This window comes from Gossypium hirsutum, chromosome D05, assembly GCF_007990345.1.
Source record: "Gossypium hirsutum isolate 1008001.06 chromosome D05, Gossypium_hirsutum_v2.1, whole genome shotgun sequence".
Classification (NCBI taxonomy): domain Eukaryota; kingdom Viridiplantae; phylum Streptophyta; class Magnoliopsida; order Malvales; family Malvaceae; genus Gossypium; species Gossypium hirsutum.
In genome coordinates, this window is record NC_053441.1 from 64,047,482 (window position 1) to 64,065,332 (window position 17,851).

The following is a 17,851-nucleotide window of genomic DNA, read 5'->3' on the forward strand; positions in this document are numbered from 1 at the left end:
ATTTAGTTTTTATTCATTTATATTAGATTGTTAAGCTAAGTAAATGAAGATGACCAAATTTTGAGACTAGTTTATTAAATATATTGAGTATAGACAAAGCTTGTTCAGTTCATTTATGTTCATGAATAAACTCATTTATCATTCATTAGAAATTCATTTAATAAATCATTCGAAACTTGTTTATTGTTTCATTATTATATATTAATAAAATTATTATGACTTTTGCGCTTTTTTTTATTTATAATAAAACTATAAATATTAATATTTGACGTATATGTTTATGTTTATTTATTTGTTTATTAATTATTCATATATATTGATTGCCAACATGTTCAATTATAAATTCATGAATATATTTGTTTAACTTAAACAAATAAATATAAACATACATAATTTTAAATAAACGAATAAGAACGAACACAAAAACGCATCCATCCAACGTTAAAATTTTGAGGATCTTAATGTCATAAATGAAAATCAAATTTTAAAGAATGTTGGTTATGGATACCACAAACAGACTTGAAGAACCCTAGTAACAAGTGTAAAAACAAAAAGATCTTGAAGGAGGACTCGGAAACAGACTAGATTTCATTTCTAACTCTTCAAATTGGTTCAGTTTCAAAATGAATCACGCCAGATATTACAATGAAATATTACGAAAAACAGGTCGTATAGAGAACATTGAGATACCAGTACTAGTTATTGACTGTCGATCGAATCGATACCACTGTCAAAACCAATCAAAGTAGATAGCAAAGTGAAGAGACTACTTACTTGAAGCCAAATTGTCTACTCTTTGTTTAGGTTACGGATAACAAATGGAAGAATGCCTCCGTGATCAAAGTATTCCAATTCCACCTGTAGACAATTTTTTAGGAATATTAAAAACTATGTATAAAAGGGGGTTAACCCAAACTCTTTTCTCTTTCCAACAATATCGGCATACCTCAGTATCGAAGCGGAAAGTACACGTGAACGATTTGCCAGTGTCAGTTGTGACTGTGACATCTTGGCCGGGCCTTATCTCACTGATTTTATTTGGAAGGTAAATTGAATAACGTTCATGGCCAGTTAATCCTAGAGGATCAGCGTCCTCACCAGGCTTGAAACAAAGAGGAATGATTCTCATACCAACCAGATTACTTCGATGAATTCTCTCAAAGCTCTTGGCGATAACTGTTTTCATGCCCTGAACAAAGCAGAAAAACCGTTTGGGATGTAAGAGTTAAAGAGATAATCGATATTCCAATATCAATACCAGTAACATTGGGCCCTTGGCAGCCCAATCTCTTGAGCTGCCACTTCCATACTCTGCTCCAGCTAAGACTATCGTGTCTTGCCCAGCAGTACCTCTGCAAGTTGACACGTGGTGTAATTACACTAAACATGACACGTGGAATTGCAATACAATTACACGCTGTCAACTAATTATTTTGTAAAAACTATCTAGATAATTACACTTACATTCAATTATTTCGTGTTGTTGGAAGGTTATATTAGAGTGGTTGACATATATTGGGTTGATAACTAGTTGGGCGTGTTGATTAAATTTAAGTAGTAGCTAATACCAATTGGAAGATTGCAAATTAAGGGTTTTGTCATTCCCGTATATAAAAACAAGAGACAATGGGTAGACATACAATTACTCAGAGAAGGGAAGCTTGGTTCAATCTTTATTGGATTGAATAATGAGAAGTTGAATATTTTTTTAAAGTAACATTTTGAATTTAAATTTCATTGACAGAAAAAGAAAATTAAAATATTTCTATTATTGTTTACGATTTAATTGAGATATAGTATATTTATTTAATAAAGGGTTAAAAAAAAATCTAAACCGTGGGACCATTGTCGGCCCTTTACAAAGTAGGGCCTTTTGGTATAATTATTTAAATAGATCCTTCTCCTTCGGTCCTTTGGGAAACGAAGGCCGGGCCTTCGAGCGGGCATAAAAGCGGGTTTAAAACCCGATGTCTCGGTGGTTCCAACCACCGTTTGCGGAGGGGCTACGGTGGTCTTTGGCAAAAAAAAACCATGTTTTTCTGAATTTTGTGGACCAAAATCGTTGTTTTAATAAAATCAAATCGTTTATCAAAAATAATCACTTCCGAGGTGACCCGATCACACCTCATAAAAAAGGATTAGTGACGACTCCCGTTTTCATTTTCATTTTCAAAATCAAAGTCGACCCTTTTTATCAAAAAATGGTTTCGATAGCTTAGATCTAAGTTGATTTGACAGTCAATGTCGAAGCTCAGATATCTAAGAAGAAAACTATTTAGATTTTGATTTGGATTTTGATCTGTTGATTCGTGATGTTTAAAGCTACTTAATGAAAAAAAATTGAATTGTAGAAGAGTAATTTAATGATTTTATATGTAAATTGTTTATTTTTGTTATTTATTGTGAAATTATAGATTTCTATAATCAAACAATTTGTGCATATTATTACTTATAATTAATTATTATAGTTGGTCAATAAATTTTGAATGAATCCTTTATATCATAAACATCAATCAAATTATTATTTTTGCATGTATCATTATGATATATCAAAATTTTTATTTCAAATTAATTATTTGAATATAAAATATCTTTCAAACCTAAAAATTAGAGTAATTTTACTTTGGCATAATGATAAAAAGTTAACCCCTAAAGCTTACCTCTTTTGTCACTTTGGCCTTAATTCGTTTTTTTTTTTTTGGAATATTTTGGCCGTTTCCTTTCAAATTTTAGTTAAATTGTATTTCTTTAGGTAAAAAAGTTGACTGAACTATTAAAATTTTAATGACACCGACATGACAATTTGCATGGAATCCAGGGCTCTTCCTAAAAATTAATAAATTTTTAATAAATTTTAAAAAATCAATAATTTATCCATTTTAAAAATGAAGTGCACGTAAATTATCATGTAAGCCGTCATATTAGTGCCATTAAAATTTTAACAATTCAATCAATTTTTCAATCCACAAAAACACTACACCAAAACAGGCTTTTAGCGGCGTTTTTAGCGGCGTTTGGATAAAAAACGCCACTAATGATCGATCATTAGCGGCGCATTACGGAAAACGCCACTAAAAAGAAGCATTAGCGGCGTTTTTGAGAAAGCGCCGCAAAAAACCTAAGCCCAACGACGTCGTTTCTCGAGCTTTCGGGGATTTAGAGGCGTTTATAAGAAAGCGCCGCTAATGCTCAGGGCTTTAACGGCATTTTTGGGAAGCGCCGCAAAAAAACCTAAGCCCAACGACGCTGTTTTCTGAGCTTTCGGGGATTTAGCGGCGTTTTTAAGAAAGCGCCGCTAATGCTCGGGGTTTTAGCGGCATTTTGGGGAAAGCGCCGCAAAAAAACCTAAGCCCAACGACGCCGTTTTTTAAGCTTTCGGGGATTTAGCGGCGTTTTTAAGGAAGCGCCGCTAATGCCTAGGACTTTAGTGGCGTTTTTGGTAAAGCGCCGCTAATGCCCAGGGCTTTAGCGGCATTTTTGGAAAAGCGCCGCAAAAAAACCTAAGCTCAACGACGCCGTTTTCTGAGCTTTCGGGGATTTTGCGGCGTTTTTTGAAAAGCGCCGCTAAATTTTTTTTATCTTAATTGGTTTATTCATATTAAATAAAATTCAATTTATTTCTAATTGAATATTTAAAATCTTCAGAAAAAATTATGACATGTAGAAATAATTTGAAATAAAACACATGGAAAATTTAAAATATTATTATTTAAAATAATTGTAAAAGAGATAATAATAAAATTGTTTAGGGTTTTTGGTTTAGGGTATATGATTTATTTAAGATTTAAGGCCAGTTTAGGAGTTCATATTTTATGGTTTAGGGAGTATGGGTTTAGGGATTATGGATTAGGGGTTAGAGGGTTAGGGGTTTAGGGATTAAAAGTTAGGGATTCAGGGGTCGAGTTAGAGTTTTGGGTTTAGATTAATTATTTTTTAATTTATATTTTAAATATGTTCTTATATAATTGTAAAAGAGATAATAATAAATTTGTTTAGGGTTTTTAGTTTAGGGTATATGGTTAATTTAAGATTTAAAGCCGATTTAGGAGTTCATATTTTAAGGTTTAGGGAGTATGGATTTAGGGTTATGAATTAGGGATTATGGTTTAAGGGTTGAGATTTAAGGTTTAGGGGTTAGGGGTTTAGGGGTTAGATGTTAGGGGTTAAGAGTTAGGGATTTAAGGTTTAGGGATTCAGGGGTCGAGTTAAGATTTTGAGTTTATATTAATTATTTTTTTAATTTATATTTTAAATATTTTCTTATATAATTGTAAAATAGATAATAATAATAAATTAATGCTTTTATATTTAAAAAAATGTAATCTAAACCATTTGATATATTTAAATTAGTTTAAATAGAATTAATAAATAAGTTTAAAAAAGTAATAGATTGATATGGATATTTATGTATAATTATTTATTTTGGAGAGGACCAAATTATAAGAAAAAAATACAAAAATAAAAATGATATGGATATATAGGCAATTATTTAATTTAGATAATTCTAACTTAATAATTAATTACAACCATTTTATCATTTGTTTTCTTATTAAAATATACAATATTTCTTTTGAGAGTACTTTTTATTTTATTTTATAAAAAATCAATTTATAAAAAATAAAATAAAATAATTTTAGCATAGCAAAACGGTGTCATTTTGTTCAAAATGAAATAGCTTAAAAACGCCGCAAAAAATAAATCAACTTATAAAAAAATAAAAAAATTTTATAATAGCAAAACGGCGCCGTTTTGTTCAAAATGAAAAAAAATTGCGGCGCATTATAAGAAGCGCCGCTAAAGGTAAGCAATAGCGGCGTTTTTATAGAAAACGCCGCAAAAAATAAATCAATTTATAAAAAAATAAAAAAAATTTATAATAGCAAAACGGCGTCGTTTTGTTCAAAATGAAAAAATTTGCGGCGCTTTATAAGAAGCGCCGCTAAAGGTAAGCAATAGCGGCGTTTTTATAGAAAACGCCGCAAAAAATAAATCAATTTATAAAAAAAATAAAAAAATTTTAGAATAGCAAAACGGCGTCGTTTTGTTCAAAATGAAAAAATTTTGCGGCGCTTTATAAGAAGCGCCGCTAAAGGTAAGCAATAGCGGCGTTTTCTATAAAAACGCCGCAAAAAATAAATCAATTTATAAAAAATAAAAAAAATTATAATAGCAAAACAGCGTCGTTTTGTTCAAAATGAAAAAAATTTACGACGCTTATAAAGCGCCGCTAAAGGTAAGCAATAGCGGCGTTTTCTATAAAAACGCCGCAAAAAATAAATCAATTTATAAAAATTTCCCAAAATTTTTACGCGTTTTTATCCCAAAATTTCCCCCTGAAACCCCTAAAGTTTCCCCCCTAAAATTGGTATCCTCAAAACACCTGAGTGTTTCTCTCTTCTGCCACCGTCTTCATCACCATCTTCCCCTCTCTCCCTCTATTTGCATTTCAAATGAAATATTCTTTTTTCCCCCTTCTTTTTTCGATTCCCCCCATCCCCAGAAATCTCCCTAAATCGATTCCCTAGAAACCGATTCCCCAGTAATGCTTAGCCTTTTTATTTTGTTCCCTTGGTGATGGAGTTTGCATTTTATTGTTTATTAACCTGATAGGATTTGCTTTTTCTGCAATTGCTACTGGATTTTCCAGGCATATGTGCAGATATAGCAGTGTCAAAGCATGAATATTGGTCGGCATTGGCTCCTCTTCTATTTGAAGTTGTTGTCTCAGCTGGACAAAAGGCTAAAGAGGAGGCATGGGATAAAGGCTAGTTCATTTTCTGACTACATCCCGTTTAATCCCTCTTTCTTTTTAATATATATTATTTTGACCTATTAAATTTTAGAACTGTTACAGGTGGTGGACATTCAGACCGGAGTAAAATTGTCCGGGATCTGAATGATCTGACTGGAGAAGGAAATATTGAGAGTATGCTTTCAGTTGAAATGGGCCTTAGGGAATTAGCATCTTTGAAGGTTGATTTTTTTAAGCAAAATTAAATATTAATTTGGTATACTTTTCCTGGATGTTCTACATCCCTTTTTAAAAATTTGTGTGCCACCTCTATGATGGTTTATGCCTTGCGCATTAACTTCTAAAAATTTTAGTAGCAGTAATACTTCTTTCCCTCCATTCTGTATTTATATGAACTTCTATTTTATTATTACTTATGTGTTTCATCTGCACTTTTTGGAGTACCACTTCGTTTTTCTTTTTTCTTTTTTAATTTCACGCTCAATACTGCTTTCAGGTTGAGGATGCTGTTGTACAGGCATTAGGCAGGCATAGGCGACTTGGTTAACGTTGTACAAGCAAATGTTGATTTTCTTTGTGAAATGGTTGATATTCTCAAAGTTGAAGTCTTGGGAGAACAACTTAGTAGAAAGAGTGAGTCATTGGCAGGGTTACGCCCATCATTAGAAAGAATTTTGGCAGACATTCATGAACGCTTGACTTTTCGTGCTCGAACATATATCTGTGATGAGGTTTGTTATTGCTTATGTGTGCTTTCATGTATATGTTTGTGACTTTATTCTCTGTTTTTGAAAGAACAAATTATTTTAGTTGTCAATCTTTTGAGATTTAAAAATAAAATTGCATACAGTTGCACTTCATGTTTACCATGTTGGGAGAAACTGTATTGTGCTTTCTGAATGTGCCTGTCTGAGTTAATACCACACATCCCAACACTGAACATATTGTCTTCTTGAATACTCAGATTGCAAATTATATCCCGATTAACGAAGACTTGAATTATCCTGCAAAACTGGAGCATTCTGCAGACGTGGTGTCAGAAACAGCTGTAAGTGTTCTTAACAATTCTTTGCTTCTCTTATAGATTGGATTATCCTACAAAACTGGAGCATTCTGCATTTGTCATTGGTTGTCAGACAATGGAAAGCTACTTTCCTGCAAGTCAATTCAGACCCTCATGTAAATGCTCTTTATTACCATTATTTATAGGACCTAACTTGATTTCTACAATTTGTGTTGAGTTATTCTCCTCCTCTTGTGCTTATAAATTGTAACTGTTATAGGCTTGGTTAACGTATTTCTGGAGAAGAGCCAAAGTGTATGGCGTGGAAGATGATATTGCAGAAGAGCGACTTGGGTTTTGGATTAGCCATAGTGGACAGACTCCTACTTCTCATGATGCTGTGGATGGTAAGATGACTATCCTCTTTGCTTGATCTTGTTGATGAATGCAATTGCATCTGGGGACAACTTCAGAAAAAGTGAAAACCGAGCACATATTTTGAGCCATATCTGAACCTTTTTAAAGCCTGAAATGAATATCCAAGCATCTTTCAATCTTGGGCAGTAAAGATACATATATGATGAATATCCAAGCATCTTTCAGTTTGATTATTTTTAGTTTTATATTTTTAGTATTATTTTAGTTTCTATAATTTAACATATGTTTTTTGGAATTCAAAATTTTAAAAGTAGCTAAATTAAATTTGCAATTTATGCATAGTACAGGGATTAATGACATAAATTGAGTTAATTTTTAACATTGAATGATTTCCTTTGTGAATGTGGTTTGAAAAAGAAAAGAGAAGAAAAGACTAGCGATGGAGAACTCAAGTTACAGCAGCGAGTTGCAGAAGCTCATAGAAGCCATAAAATTTCAGAGGTAAGCTTTTATTATTATTGTTGTTGAAAATTTACTTTCCATTTCATTACATTTCCATCTTTTTTGGATATTCTTTAGCGATTCAAGAAGTTATCTATGGTAATAGTTGAGGGTTTGTAGTTATGGAAATGGTAATGGTTTTTTTGGTTCCTGAGAAATTTGAAATGGAAAAGAAAATTATTGTCCATTGCAGGTGGTAGAAGGCCGGAGGGAACTGATTGCCAAATTAGCAGATTTACATTTATCTGAGCAATCTGATGTGAAATCTCTTGGTGAATCCCTAATTGTATCCACTTTATTGCTGTTTTCTTATAATGTTTTTTTTCAATTTTTTTGGGTGCATAATTTTGTTTTTCTATTTCTCAAGTATGTAAACTTTTCCCGAAATATTTACTCTAAAGATGAGGAATTCTGGGAAGGATTGAAAGATTAGGTTGGCTTATGTGGAGTTCTCTTTTGAATTAGATTTGGTTGTCTCCTTCTGTTGTCATGTTATTGAAAGATTTGAATTCTGGGAAGGATTGAAATATTTGATTCTCTCACTTCCTTACTTCCTATTTGCAAATGGGTATATTTTATTTTTCATATTTTAACTCCTTTTTGTAAATATTGAAGGTCTGCGACTTGTATTGCTGCGGCGGAGCTGATGCAGAAAAATGTTCTCTAAGTTATTTATTTTATGAAAAGAGAGAAAAATATTCTGGTAAAAGTGGCAGTTTAGCCTTTAACTTTTAAAAAGGTTGAATCTATTCAATGCTTTTCTCTTCTCCTGCCCTTGACAGCACATTCATTTGACAGGATAATTTGGAAACCCTATTGCAAGAGAAGGACATTCAGGCTGATCTAGTCTGTTGCTTGCAGCATTTGCTGGTATTTTGTGTAGTTTAAGTTATGAACATTGGGTTTTGATTTGTCATGTGAACAAATATGATGAATCTGAAATGCATTTCTATTCTTCTATTTGCAGTTAAGATTTGAAACTGAAGATAAAGCAAAGGAGACTTCTAAGTAATGTGTCATTTTTGTTGAAACCTGGGGGGTTTTTTTTTTGGTATTACTCCTGAAAAAGTGATTGTCAAAAACTGTTTCTGGATTTGTGTATTTTTCTTCTTTTTTTCTTGTGGTTACTGCTGCACCTGTTTGTAGGAGATGATTGTGTAAACATTTTAGTGTGTTTTAGTAACTTAGTTATTGTAAGAATATTTTTAACATTGTTAATTTTAATATTATTGTAATAATATTTTGAATTATATAATTCAGTTATCAATTTATATCATATATCTTTCATTGAATTTGAAGTATTATTTAAATTTGTCATTTTTGGTTGGATTTTATGTTACAAGAAGGATTGTATATGGATGAAAAATCGGATGATACAAATTTGCCAAAATTAGCGGCGTTTTTCCATAAATGCTGCTAAAGAATCGTACTTTTAGTGGCGTTTGTAATAAAAGCGCCGCTAAAGATCATGCTCTTTAGCGGTGTTTGTGATGAAAGCGCCACTAAAGATCATGTTCTTTAGTGGCGTTTGTGATAAAAGCGCTGCTAAAGATCATGTTCTTTAGCGGCGTTTTGTTTTTAAGCGCCGCTAAAGAACATGACCTTTAGCGGCGCTTATTTCTGTAAATGCTGCAAACGTTAGCGACGTTGTCGTTAGCGGCATTTTTTGCGGCGCTTGTGGAAGCCTCCAAAAAGTTGAGTACAGAGTCAAGCAACTTGGCAGACAACAGCTCCAAAAAGGCAGAAAGAGCAGCCTCTCCAAAGACAGACATGGTGGAATTGGGACAAAGAAATCAAAGAGAGAGATGAAGAAGGAATGGAGATGGATTGTGTATAATTGGGGATAACAGGGAATGGAGTTGAAGGCAACGAATAGAGACAAATGAGATGGAAAACACAAGAAAGTGGAAAACAGGTCACAGTTTTTGGAATGATTGGAACCTCCAATTTCTTTATTTTATTGCGCACCAATCTTTCTTTATTTTAATCAAAAGATCTCATTGAATAGAAATACATTATATTTTGTAAATTAATTCAGTTTAATTTTGTGTTTTAATGCCATAAGTTAGGAATAAATTAATTTTGTTCAATGGATTTGAGTTATATACATTATTTTTTAGTTCAAGATTAGAATTTATTACTTATTTATTAATATTTTTAATTTTAAGTTTAAATTTATATTAATTATTTTATTTTTTATTTTGATATTATAAATATATTAATTATTTATTAAAATATGTATATTCAAAATTATTTTTTGAAATATGTTTTTAGGGATATTTTAACATTCATAAGAGTCAAGTTCAATATAATTGTTAATATCAACAAGTTTTTCATGCCTATTGGAATCAAAGTAATTATTAGTCATGATTATAATACTTTGACATCTATAGATAGGAGTGAGCAATCGGTTGAATTGAGTAAAAAATTTTCATATTAATCGAATTCGTGAATCTTATTTTATAATTCTAACTTGATTTGAATTTTTTCGAATTGAGTCAAGTGAAATAAAATTCAAGTCGAGCCAAATCGAGTGAAATTGTTTAAGTTAAATTAAAAAATTAAACATGTTACATTAAAATCTTGTTACAATATAATTAATTAAATGTTATAGCACAATATATTTTTTTAAAATTTCTTTTAAAAATTTTATAATTTTTTAAAGGATAAATTACACCAATAGTCACTCACTCTAGTATAGCTAACAAAACAATCAGTTAAGTTTCAATTCAATCATTCCACTTTCGAAAAATAACAAAATAGTCACCACTAACCATTTTCCGTTACAAAAGAAATGTTACAAACTGCGCTTTGTTTTTTTGCTATCCTTCATGTCCGTTTTACGGTCCATATTTGAGATAAGTGACTATCCCTCCCAACAATATTATTTTCAAGGTTTAATCTTCTGTCTCCCATTGAAAGCACAATATATCTTTTACCATTGCATAGGGCTATAAATGAACATAAAAAACAATTTAATTTTTATTTATTTATATTCAGTTGTTAAGCTAAATAAATGAATATATTGAACACAAACAAAGCTTGCTCAGTCCATTTATGTTTATGAACAAACTCATTTATCATTCATTAAAAATTCATTTAATAAATCATTCCAAACTTGTTTATTGTTTCATTATTATATATTAATAAAATTATTATAATTTTTGTGCTTTTTTTATTTATAATATAACTATAAATATTAATATTTGACGCTTTATATCTAAATATATATATGCATATGTTTATTTATTTGTTTATTAATTATTCATGCATATTGATTGTGAACATGTTTCAATTATACATTTATAAAGATGTTTGTTTAACTTAAACAAACAAATATAAACGTACATAATTTTAAATAAACGAATAAGAACGAACAAATTTAAAAACAAACAAACGAACATAAGAACGCATCAATCCAACATTAAAATTTTGAGGATCTTAATGTCATAAATGAAAATCAAATTTTAAAGAATGCTGGTTATGGATACCACAAACAGACTTGAAGAACCCTAGTAACAGGTATAAAAACAAAAAGATCTTGAAGGAGGACTCGGAAACAAGCTAGATTTCATTTCTAACTCTTCAAATTGGTTCGGTTTCAAAATGAATCACTCCAGATATTACAACGAAATATTACGAAAAACAGGTCGTATAGAGAACATTGAGATACCAGTACTAGTTATTGACTGTCGATCGAATCGATACCACTGTCAAAACCAATCAAAGCAGATAGCAAACTGAAGACACTACTTACTTGAAGCCAAATTGTCTACTCTTTGTTTAGGTTACGAATAACAAATGGAAGAATCCACCGTGATCAAAGTATGCCAATTCCACCTGCAGACAATTTTTCAGGAATATTAAAAACTATGTATAAAAAGGGGTTGACCCGAACTCTTTTCTCTTTCCGACAATATCGGCATACCTCAGTATCGAAGCGGACAGTACACGTGAACGATTTGCCAGTGTCAGTTGTGACTGTAACATCTTGGCCGGACCTTATCTCACTGATTTTATTTGGAAGGTCAATTGAATAACGTTCATGGCCAGTTAATCCTAGAGAATTAGCGTCCTCACCAGGCTTGAAACAAAGAGGAATGATTCCCATACCAACCAGATTACTTCGATGGATTCTCTCAAAGCTCTTGGCGATAACTGCTTTCACGCCCTAAACAAAGCAGAAAAACCGTTTGGGATGTAAGAGTTAAAGAGAGAATCGATATTCCAATATCAAGAATTAGTGAGCCAATGCCCGTAACAGTAACATTGGGCCCTTGGCAGCCCAATCTCTTGAGCTGCCACTTCCATACTCTGGTCCAGCTAAAACTATCGTGTCTTGCCCAGCAGCCTTATACCTCTGCAAGTTGATAATATATTCCATTAGTAATTGCAGTCTAAGTGGAAGCAACGGATTTTTAAATAGCAACGTTAAAACTCACCATTGCTGCATCATATACATAAAGCTTTTCTCCTGTCGGAACATGAATAGTCTTCGGACCAACTTCTCCCTTCAGGAGCTTGTTGACAATGCGGATATTGGCAAAGGTGCCCCTTGCCATCACTTCATCATTGCCTCGACGACTACCATAGGAATTGAAGTCCTTTTTGTCCACCCCTCGCTCAAGAAGAAACTTAGCAGCAGGGCTATCCTTTTGGATGCTACCTGCAGGAGAGATGTGATCGGTGGTAATACTGTCACCAAAATTGAGCAAGCAATAGGCATCTTTCACTCCATGCGGACCTGGTGGTTCTACGGTCATGTTTTTGAAATATGGAGGCTCGTGAATGTATGTTGAGTTTGGATCCCAAGAATAAAGCGTGGAAGCAGGGACGGAAAGTTGATTCCACATCAGGTTGCCCTTTGTGATGGCTTCATAGGTGCTCTTGAACATATCAGGCAACACACTAGATTGAACAACCTGTCAAGTTACAAAATTCCACGTCATTTGGGCTCAAAATAATATGCAACACTGTCAACTTTCAAGTGACTTCACAGATTATTTACCTGTGCGATCTCATCATTGCTAGGCCATATATCCTTGAAATATATACTTCTACCCGATTTTCCTGTCCCTATAGGCTCTTTCTCGAAATCAGTAGCAACCTGAAAATACAGAAATAAGGACCTAAAGATGCTGCTGCTAACACAATATCAACCTGGACTTGCTATTCACAAGAGAAAAAATGAGCATCAATATTCAGGTTATAAGTATCGATACCTCAATGTTGAAATGATAGTGCTTGAGTACAAATGCTTAGGGTAAAAATATCGATACCTGTGCTTGAGTATCGATAAAATGTTTGGATTCAAGATTTGACAAAATGCTAAGTTGGTATCATTTTTCTTGTTAGTATAGATACTCATTTTACAAAATATCAATACATTAGTTTGTGTATCGATACTTACACTGATTTCTTTGAAGAATTGCTCAATGGTCCTTAAACACATATTAAATTGTTTCTGAGGTTGTATGATTGTTTAGCTTCGAACACCTCTCTAAATGTTGTAAATTGTCATGAAACTGATCTTGCTTGAAACTATGTGTGCATGTGATAAAGTTTCAATAGTGATGTAGCATCCTGTAACTCAAGTCCGGTGACCAGGCCGATTGAGGGGTGTTACGTTAAGCGTCTAGTGGCTTGAATAAAATCATAAATTTATTTATAAAATTATAATAATTTAAGAAATTAATTTTTATTATACCTTAATTTATCATATAAATTCAGTTCAACAATTTCTAAATTTAATTATGATAACTTATTTATATGGTTTATTTTTTTGATTGAAACTAAAAATTTCACAAAATAGTCGTGATATATATATACATATATATAATTTTAATGTTTCGGAAATGGAGTGATAATCATAACCTTTAATCATCACATTCACATAATTTTCTATTTATTTTTGTTTTATGACATTTTTTATGCATTACTCACAATTTGTGCTTTATTTTTTTCCATCATGAAAAAAATGAAAAAGTTAAACTAAGGTTTTTAAAAGTTAAGAGAGAAAAGAAAAAGAATATGAGAACTATAACTTTTGGGAAAATTATATTCACTAATATAATAAAAATAAATGTTAACTTTTGTTTTCAATCCAGAATCTGAGATAACCAAATAAATGAACTATAACAAAATTATATTTTACTAATGATATCTTGACATTATTCAAGAATATGAGAATGGGATGACCAAAATTTTCAAGAATCCAAACACCATAATCTCATTTAAGAATGTAATATTACAAACTGTAATGCAAGATTCAACTAACCAAATGTTCCCAAGTGTAATTAGAGCAACTAACTACAAAATAAAAATTAGATTAATTGTGCAGATAATTGCAAACAGTTACACACAAATCCAATTTTTTATAGCTTTTCACACACAATGCCATTATTTGGACAGAAGAACAAATGCCGTAGTGTGGCTGTAGTGCATGCTAGTGACAGCTAAGGTTGGGAAAGAGAGGAAAAAAATAAGAAGAAAAGAAAGAAAGAAAATTGAAATAGGAAAGAAAAAACAAGAAAGTGAAATAGAAAAATAGAAGGCGAAAATTGGATAAAAATGTTGAAATAAAAAAAAAAGTTAGAGAATTAGATCAATATTTTCTAAATTTGGAGAAATGATTATATTTTGGAAAGAGAAACAGAAAATGCATCTTAAGAAAAACATTTTGTAACAAAATGTGTATTCTTTCGACATATTAGTTTTTTTTTAGTCAAATGGTCAAATGTTCAATTTCTTTCTGACATTTTTACCTAAACTTTCCAAAATAGAAGATAAGTAAAGATATATTGAAAATAAGGAAAATATTATACGATTGAAGTTTAATTTGAAATTGTTCATCTTCTACACTAAACAATAGACAAATAAACAATAAAATAAAATAAACAATACACAAAGCTCAACATTCTACAAAAACCGATGATCTAATGATACTCCAACATTAAACCCCAAAGCCAAGAAACAAGTTTACAAACATCTGAAACACTAAATGACAAATTCCACCCATTTAACAAGAGAAGTGTCATCTTTTTTACTTTTCCTTCAATGGATCTTTCTGAAAGCTCACTTCCTCCCCAACTTCGCTTTCAATCCCTGCACATATCAATCAATAAATTTATACTCATTCCTATTCTTATCTTGTTCCTAAGGAAAGTTAGACTTGTTTGAAATGATTTTTTGTACCTCTCCCATAACTCTGAAGATACCAATCACAGATTTTGCGGCTCATCTTTCAATCTAAGTCCCTCGGGATGACTCTTTTACCATCAACTTTAACAAGGGGTATGTGGGAAATCTTAGACCACTCTCGTCCTTTATCGCTTGAGCACTCTTCTTGCAGCAACGGACATCTGGAAATAAATAAATATCCAAGCGAGAGAAGCACGTCTTTTTCCGGAAGAGATGTTAGCTTGGGACAATTACGGATCACCAATTTTTGAAGAGAGTCTAGGTCTAGAAAGCCCTCGGAGAGCATGAATTCCAGGTTCTCAAATTCTGAAAGGTTGATATGGGTGAGAGAAGGAGGCAGCATCATTCCAATTCCTTCTTCTGGGAACGACACCATGTTTGAGCATCCTCCACCTCCGATGGTCAATTCTTGAAGAGATGTGAGTCTATTTAATCCCCATTCCACAAGTGACCTATAAATCTTGGGTGCGTTTGAGATTGCAAGTGATGTGAGATTGGCAGGGAATCCCCCCAATGGAAATGATATGTCTGCCGAACAGTTGCTCACACTTAATCGTCGAAGGGAGGTTATGCCGGCCATGCACTTAGGAAGGGCTCCAAAATTTCCACAATCAATAACTTCGATATCTCTGAAGCTGGTGCTGGGCAACCCACTTTCTTCAAAAGAAACCAAATTTGAACACGAACCCAAACTAATCTCCTGGAGATGGTTGAGCTTGTCTAGTCCTCGTGGTAGAGATTTAATTCCAGAATATGTAATTTTAATAGATTCAAGACAAGCACTTTCCTCGAACTCCTCGGCTATGTATTCCAACATTGGACATCCCCCAATTCTCAAATATTTAAGCGTTATGGGAAACTTGGTGTTTGAAAATAGGCAACTCAGCTTTAAGCAGTCAGTAATATGGAGCAGTTGAAGCTGATTGCAAATATTTTTGTGCCCCTTCGATGACAAAGACATTAGAGAAAGACACTTATCGATAGACAACTCCTCAAGAAGACAGAGGGTACTACTCATACTCTTATTATCTTCTTTTTCATCAACCAAATACTCCAAATTCCCACAGCATCTAATTCTCAGCTTTTTTAAATTAGGAGGTAAGTTATTCTCTGCAAAAGAAACCAAGCTTCGACAATTATCAATTTCCATCATTGTAAGGAATGTGAGCTCATGTAAGACTTGTGGCAGTCTATTAAGCCTTTCACAGTAATATATCCGCAGAGATTCAACACGTGAAATCTTGTCAGGTTGCAATTCGGCTTCCTTAGTTTCCAATGACTGCAGTTGAGGACACCACCAAACGGAAATGAAACGATGTCCAACTAAACTAAACCCCTGCTGTGATAGAGATGCCAACTCCTCCCAACCATCAATTTCAAAATGTTCTGAGTTTCCAAACCTCAACATTGTCCTATCTGCTGGAATATTAAACTTTGAAATGTTAGAAAGAGACAAAGTTTGCAAAGAGGAAAGCTCCTTTGCAGGAGAAGAGCAATCATCCACCAGTTCTGCACACCCTTGTATACTGAATTTACACAGTGACGGAAAACTTGATATTGAAACAACCAAACTCATACACCTATGAATTTCAAGTTTTTGCAAGGACGGAAGATTGGTAGGCAACCTTCCCAACAATTGAGGACAGGTTTTGATTGAAAGCTCACGAAGGCTGGGGAGTTTCAAAACCTTCTTGTCTCCTTCACAAGTGTCCCACTCCTTCCAGTTTGGAAGACTCTCAAAAGACAGAATCTCTAATGATGCAAATGGATTCAATTGATTTTCTCCGAAAAGCTCAACACCAATCTTCTGTACTTGATCGAAACCAATAATTGAAAGATCTTTTAACAATGGCAACCTTCCAACTGATGGTAGTGACTTGCAGTTTTTACAATTGCGAAGCTTCAAAGATGACAAATTCTTGAGGGAAGAATCTGCTATCCAAGATGAGAATTTTACACCCCCGTAATTCTCAATGATGAGTTGCTCAAGCTTTTTCGGAGGATGAAGAAAGTCCAACACCCGCTCTTCAACTTCTGTTTTCCTTGTATTATTCTCCAAGTCTGTACCCCATTGTAGTTCTAACCCATCAATCCCTAGCTTCTCATTTAACTTAGCTTCCCTCGCATCTTGACCATTAACATTCTCCAATCCAGAAAGACAAAAATTACCTCTAAGGTTTGACAAATTTTTCAATTCTCTAATAAGACGCCCATCACCTTCCCCTATAACAAAATTAGATAAAGTTTGAAGCTTAGTTAGCTGATCAAATCCGGAGGGCATACTTTCTATTGAATCCGCACCTCTAATATCAAGAAAATGCAAGTTGACAAGGTTTCCGATCTTCGAGGGTAAATTTTTGAGCTCTGAACAATCTCTTAATATTAAAGTCTCCAAATGATAAAGAGCACACAAAGAATCAGGTAAACGATTGATTCGGGTTCCAGAAAAATTTAAGTAGCGTAGATGTTTTAAATTTTCAAACAAGTCGGGCAAATCATAGATCTCATACCCACCCAAAGAAAGAACCCTTAAGTAGCTAAGTCTTGGCAATAAATCATCCAAGACAACCTTAGTTAAATAGAATACCAGATATCTTAGAGCCATTAAGTGTAAGAAAGTACGTAAAGAAGTCATTTGATTAAATGCCTCGAACTTCTTTACACTGTGATACCAATCATCGATAACATAAGCTGAGTGGCGAGAACGATACGAAAACTTTCGTTGCTTTTCACCCTCCAGTCTGCAAAATATTTCTCCTGCTACTAATTGAGCTAAATCATTCATAAGATCATGCATCACGAAACGGGATTTGTCTTCACTATGTTGCAGGCCCATTTACCCGGTGGCCCGCTACCTAAACCTAACCCGGAGCCCAAAACAAGACCCAACTAGCCAAACCTAGTGCCGCATCCCTCCCTCTGCCGTCTGCCAGGTCCCATCGCCACCCACCGTGCCTAGCCTCATCAACACCTGCAAAATGGCAGAGAAAGTCGGAGCACACAATGGATAATACAAA

The 17,851-nt window shown here is 33.2% G+C and overlaps 3 protein-coding genes and 1 pseudogene across 4 annotated transcripts; 1 reads left to right on the plus strand and 3 right to left on the minus strand.

Moving 5' to 3' along the window:
* Window positions 1–558: 558 nt before the first annotated feature.
* Window positions 559–1,197, minus strand: LOC107942248 (aconitate hydratase, cytoplasmic-like). The gene is made up of 2 exons (XM_016875876.2): window positions 947–1,197; window positions 559–858 (listed from the first exon to the last, which is right to left on the minus strand). The coding sequence occupies exons 1-2, from the start codon at window positions 1,184–1,186 to the stop codon at window positions 790–792; spliced, it is 309 nt and encodes a 102-aa protein (XP_016731365.1). The 5' UTR covers window positions 1,187–1,197; the 3' UTR covers window positions 559–789.
* Window positions 1,198–5,349: 4,152 nt separating this feature from the next.
* On the plus strand, window positions 5,350–8,687 carry LOC107935122 (conserved oligomeric Golgi complex subunit 3-like). 2 transcript variants are annotated; one of them, XR_005913187.1, is made up of 7 exons: window positions 5,350–5,973; window positions 6,249–6,483; window positions 6,717–6,800; window positions 6,889–6,931; window positions 7,036–7,906; window positions 8,250–8,504; window positions 8,602–8,687. XR_005913187.1 is itself a non-coding variant. In XM_041092513.1 (4 exons), the coding sequence occupies exons 2-4, from the start codon at window positions 6,334–6,336 to the stop codon at window positions 7,186–7,188; spliced, it is 387 nt and encodes a 128-aa protein (XP_040948447.1). In that variant the 5' UTR covers window positions 5,364–5,973; window positions 6,249–6,333; the 3' UTR covers window positions 7,189–8,226. The 2 variants fall into 2 exon arrangements, 1 of the variants encoding a protein (XP_040948447.1); XM_041092513.1 differs by lacking the exons at window positions 6,889–6,931; window positions 8,250–8,504; window positions 8,602–8,687 and having other exon boundaries at window positions 5,364–5,973; window positions 7,036–8,226.
* A 2,412-nt stretch (window positions 8,688–11,099) lies between these two features.
* LOC107942244 (aconitate hydratase, cytoplasmic-like) lies at window positions 11,100–14,874 on the minus strand (annotated as a pseudogene).
* On the minus strand, window positions 14,433–17,650 carry LOC107940078 (putative disease resistance protein At3g14460). Its single transcript, XM_016873495.1, has 2 exons — window positions 14,829–17,650; window positions 14,433–14,738 (listed from the first exon to the last, which is right to left on the minus strand). The coding sequence occupies exon 1, from the start codon at window positions 17,629–17,631 to the stop codon at window positions 14,878–14,880; it is 2,754 nt and encodes a 917-aa protein (XP_016728984.1). The 5' UTR covers window positions 17,632–17,650; the 3' UTR covers window positions 14,433–14,738; window positions 14,829–14,877.
* Between the last annotated feature and the right edge of the window lie 201 nt (window positions 17,651–17,851).